This window comes from Eptatretus burgeri, chromosome 11, assembly GCF_056783735.1.
Source record: "Eptatretus burgeri isolate ZD-2024b chromosome 11, Ebu_testis_v1, whole genome shotgun sequence".
Taxonomy (NCBI): domain Eukaryota; kingdom Metazoa; phylum Chordata; class Myxini; order Myxiniformes; family Myxinidae; genus Eptatretus; species Eptatretus burgeri.
Window position 1 is genome coordinate 65,240,820 of NC_140971.1, and position 4,234 is coordinate 65,245,053.

Consider the following 4,234-nt stretch of genomic DNA (forward strand, 5'->3'; position numbering starts at 1 on the left):
ATTCATTTCTACGATGTTAACAACACAACGAAAATGTGTATTTGTCCTGTGTCTGTTGCACTGGTAGTTATGACTTTTTGTGGACACGAAGGTAAAGGGGAATGAAGGCTGAGAGGAGTGGTGGGTGGACAGTCTGCATTAGCAGCAACCGAACGCCACTACCTGTCTTGAACAACACAGGAATCAATCAAAGCATCACCTGTGTCGCAGCTCAGCTCATACAGGACCTGTTGCAGTAAATAGAGTACTGTGTTGTAATCTGTTGCTAAATAATACATGATGTCACAAGTGCAGTCCGAGGGACTCTACATTCACGTAATGCTATGCCTGCAGGCACCATGAAAAGATGCATTTGCAATTGCGAAAAGTTATTTGCCCCTATTTGTTGCTGATTGTACTTGTTTGCAGGATGAGCATCCAAAACAACCTATAAAAGAGAGCTTGAAAAAGTGAACTGGGCTCCCTGGTGGCAAGAAGATACCTGGAGCAATGCAAAATCAATGATGTGACAAAACCTGCAATGAGCAGCCTCGTCCCAAGCGATTGGACATCCACCTACCAAAACGTGTCAGATAAGACTCGACGATGTCCTGGAGTCGCGGCCATCACGAGACTGCTTTGCTTTCCATTCTTGTGGACAATGTGCTGCATCTCCATATCTTTTCTTTGAGTTGCTTGTGCCGATTCATGCAACAAATGCACAAGGCTGCTCCTTGACGGGTTTCCTTATATAACCGCAACATGGTAGTCATATGTATTTGGCCACCAAAGCCTTGACAATGAATAGAAAGGACAATTTCCTACATTTTCAAATTCTGATTGAGAAATCCCAAAAAATGTTTGTGGGAATGGATGCTCAACAGAAAAACACAAAACGTATCCACACATCAACCAAAATATTTCCGAACACCTTCGGATACCGATTAATTTCAACCAAAAGATAGCTTATCTTCACCTCGTGACTGAAGATATCGTGGATTTTTTTTGACTTCTGGGAAGTTCATTAAACCTTGAGCAGCAGACTCTGTACATATGCCACAACTTTCCACATTGTAGAACCTTTCCAAAAGGTGAAAGACCAAATTTACAATGGCAGCTGCTTCTATGCTTTATAGGAAGCTTAAAATTGAAATCTTTAGAGATCAAGTAAAATCTGCATGTCGGTATCCATACAGAAACCAATCCTGCTTGGTGTTTTGTGATAAAAGTAGCAAAAAAAACATTATCTTAGTGCATCAAGCAAACAATTCAATTAACGTTCCATTTTGTACAGCAGGTAAAAATTGAGCAGCCATACAACGCAAGAGCTGGAAGGATGGCCGAGATATATGAAAACTGGCCTCTGAGCTGTCCAGCTTGGGTTCAAATCACGATCCAGCTATAAACTGTCATTCCTGTGCTTCACAGGCAGGGCGATTCATAAATGAGTGTGCCGTCCCTCAGATGGACATTAAACTGCACGTCTCATCTGCCGGTGTTAGTTGGTGGACGTCAAAGGCCCACCGTGTCTTTCCTGGAGAGTAGGCAAGTTATTGCTGGCACCCTGAACAAATTACAAATTCCTGCCCTGACTTCCTACCGTCAGAATGGCGACCCATCTTGGAATGTAACCCAAGCCAAGAAACTTCTTCGCAGAACCGACGCAACGATGATGTTGCAATGCAAGTGACTACCTCAATGACAACAACATACAAAGCATGCTCTTTGGGAATGGGAAAATACTGGCTTCTTCGCAGGAAAATATCCCCTTCACATCTTCCCATTTGATAAAATGCGGATAATCGCCTTGCATATTCTGGATGGTCTTCTCTAAAACGAGGAAATAGCAACAGCTAACAATGCATGTACAAACTCCCTGGCACAGACTCCTCCAAAGTATAAGATTGATGACCATCTACCAGTCACCAAGAGGAATGAAAGTTCAGTTTAATGATGGAATGGGTACCAAATCGTCTTACATGATGTGCTACAGGAAACTTTCTCCTCTTAGAAAAGCATTTCCATTTTGTTTTAAGTTTATCTTTAATTGGGAAAATACATGGGGCAGCAAAATGGTGCAGGGATGTAATAAAACCATGACAGCAATGAGTCTGTAAATATCACAAATTTATGATTTTTTTTTTTTAACAGGAATTAAAATGGTACAGTGGTTGAGCAAAACCTGACTGATTGTTTCATCAAGTCGTTCTGTTTTCCCATCCAACGATGTCCTCATGATGCTATGCATCTCAGGTCAAAACTGCATTTACCAAAAATGTCTTCCATTTTCTCCTTATTTATTTACTTACTTATTTTGTTATTCAAAAAAGTTTCTTATACAGCTGCAAATGTCAAAAGACAAGAGAATTTAACTCTGCAGAGCCTCGCCAAGGTATACATATTTCGAAAATAGAATGAAAACTAGTCTTCCAGGTAAAAGGCTAGTGTCGATGTACATCAGCAGACCAGGTAGCACAATGGATGAAATCAACAGGACGTTGATTGAGGTATGCTAACCACGTACCTCAATTAAGGTCCTGTCGATGTCATCCATTGTTTATCCGTCCGCAAAATGCAGCAACCTATCTTTGTTTACCACTCTTACCAGCAAGACTAGTTTTTCATTTTACACTGTGGATATCAAGCAGCTTTTTCTTATCATGAAGGCTAACTTGATAATGTGCAACCATAGTTCATTGTGCAAGGCTTCAACAAATGTATCCCCATTCTCAAAAGAGCCACATAATGTCACATGGCAAACCTTAGGGGTGAACTCTTTAACCTTCAACAGAATCCTTTCATCTCCTCTCCCAAAAGAGGCTGGAGTGCCGTAAAGCAGTTTTTTTGGCCCAGTCATGTTACCAGTACAATTTAAGAATCTCTCTGATACTGTGGATGACCCACTTCACAGATTAATCCACATTATGTTGTGCAATTTCACATTCCACCGACAGGCCGGCACCAGCTGCTTCTCTCTTTGCTGATCTGGAAAGGATCATATTGTGGTTTAACAATTAGAACATGTCTTTCAATGAAGGCAAATCTTTCATTCTCATCGTGTATCTCCAGAACAATCATAAAACAAACTCCTATAGTTTATTAAATTTCCATAATCAACCAATGGAAGAAGTTCAGCCTTTGAAATCTCGGCCTCACCACAAGTTACAATCTCTCCTGATCAGATTATCTAATCAAAGCTTGCCTCCAAAGCCAGCTATAAAGTGGGTATCCTTCATAGTGAAAAATCCTTCATTGATAAATCTGAACTTCTCAGCCTACAGGGTTAATGTTCGTATCTTGAGAATGGTTGAGAGAATGAGAATGGCTCCCCGGAGTACTCCTCTCCTCAATCTGACAGGATGGTGCAGAGGTAATGTACTTAATTTTGAGTTGCCTAGTCTGGGTTTATTTCTCAGCTATACTTTTAACTGTCGGACTGGTGTTTTGCAGGCAAAGCGACCATCACAACGTGCACAGTCCCTCAGATGGACGTTAAGCCAGAGACTATCTGTTTATGCGAGCTGAACAACAATGAAGATCGACACCACATTACGATGACACAATACGATGACACAATCCTCTTATGGTTTAGCATCACGAAATCTTTTGACGTTTTATCATCACAATCCCACAACAAAAGTAAAATGTCAAAATGTTTTGCGATACTAAATGATTGAGGATTGTGGTGTTGTATTGTGGCATCGCAATGTGGTGTTAATCTTCATTGTTATGCTTCTTCTCTTTCATCTCTTTTACTCTCCATTTCTCTTTCGTTATCTATTTCTCGAAGGAGAAGTGAATTCTTGCAAAAAAAAATTCTGTAAGGCTCACTTGGCTGTGCCTGGATAGGTTTGAGGGTAGGAGAGTAACGGCTGAAACCTGAATCCTATTCAGGTTCCTCCTGATGACTCCATCTTTGTTCTTAACTTCTTCGGGTTCCTTCTTGGTCTTCCGTTTCATTATGTTTGTACCATATCCTGATACTGTGTGTACTTCCGGTAGCTTGGAAGTGTTGCTTCATTTGAGCATGGTGAGTAACTTCTGAAATCGATCTGTCCGGGTTATTCCCGACATTTTTGTTCCTTTCACATTTCTTTTTATTTTTTTACAATCCTCTTCGTTCTAATTCTTGCTTTTTCTTCTCTTTTACTCTCTTTCGTTAACTCGCAAAGGAGAAGTGAATTCTTGCAGAAACATTTCTGTAAGGCTCACTTGGCTGCACCTGGATGGGTTTGAGGGTTGTGGAGTAGCGGCT

At 40.8% G+C, this 4,234-nt stretch overlaps 1 protein-coding gene across 1 annotated transcript in view; it reads left to right on the forward strand.

The window, feature by feature from the left end:
* LOC147017249 (mitogen-activated protein kinase 15-like) overlaps positions 1-2,160 on the forward strand; it is a 10,848-nt gene extending 8,688 nt beyond the window's left edge. The window contains exon 5 of the mRNA XM_085846710.1: positions 409-2,160. Coding sequence (XP_085702836.1) covers positions 409-453 — 45 coding nt within the window. The 3' untranslated portion in view covers positions 454-2,160. The remainder of the gene's footprint in view (positions 1-408) is intronic.
* Positions 2,161-4,234: the final 2,074 nt, after the last annotated feature.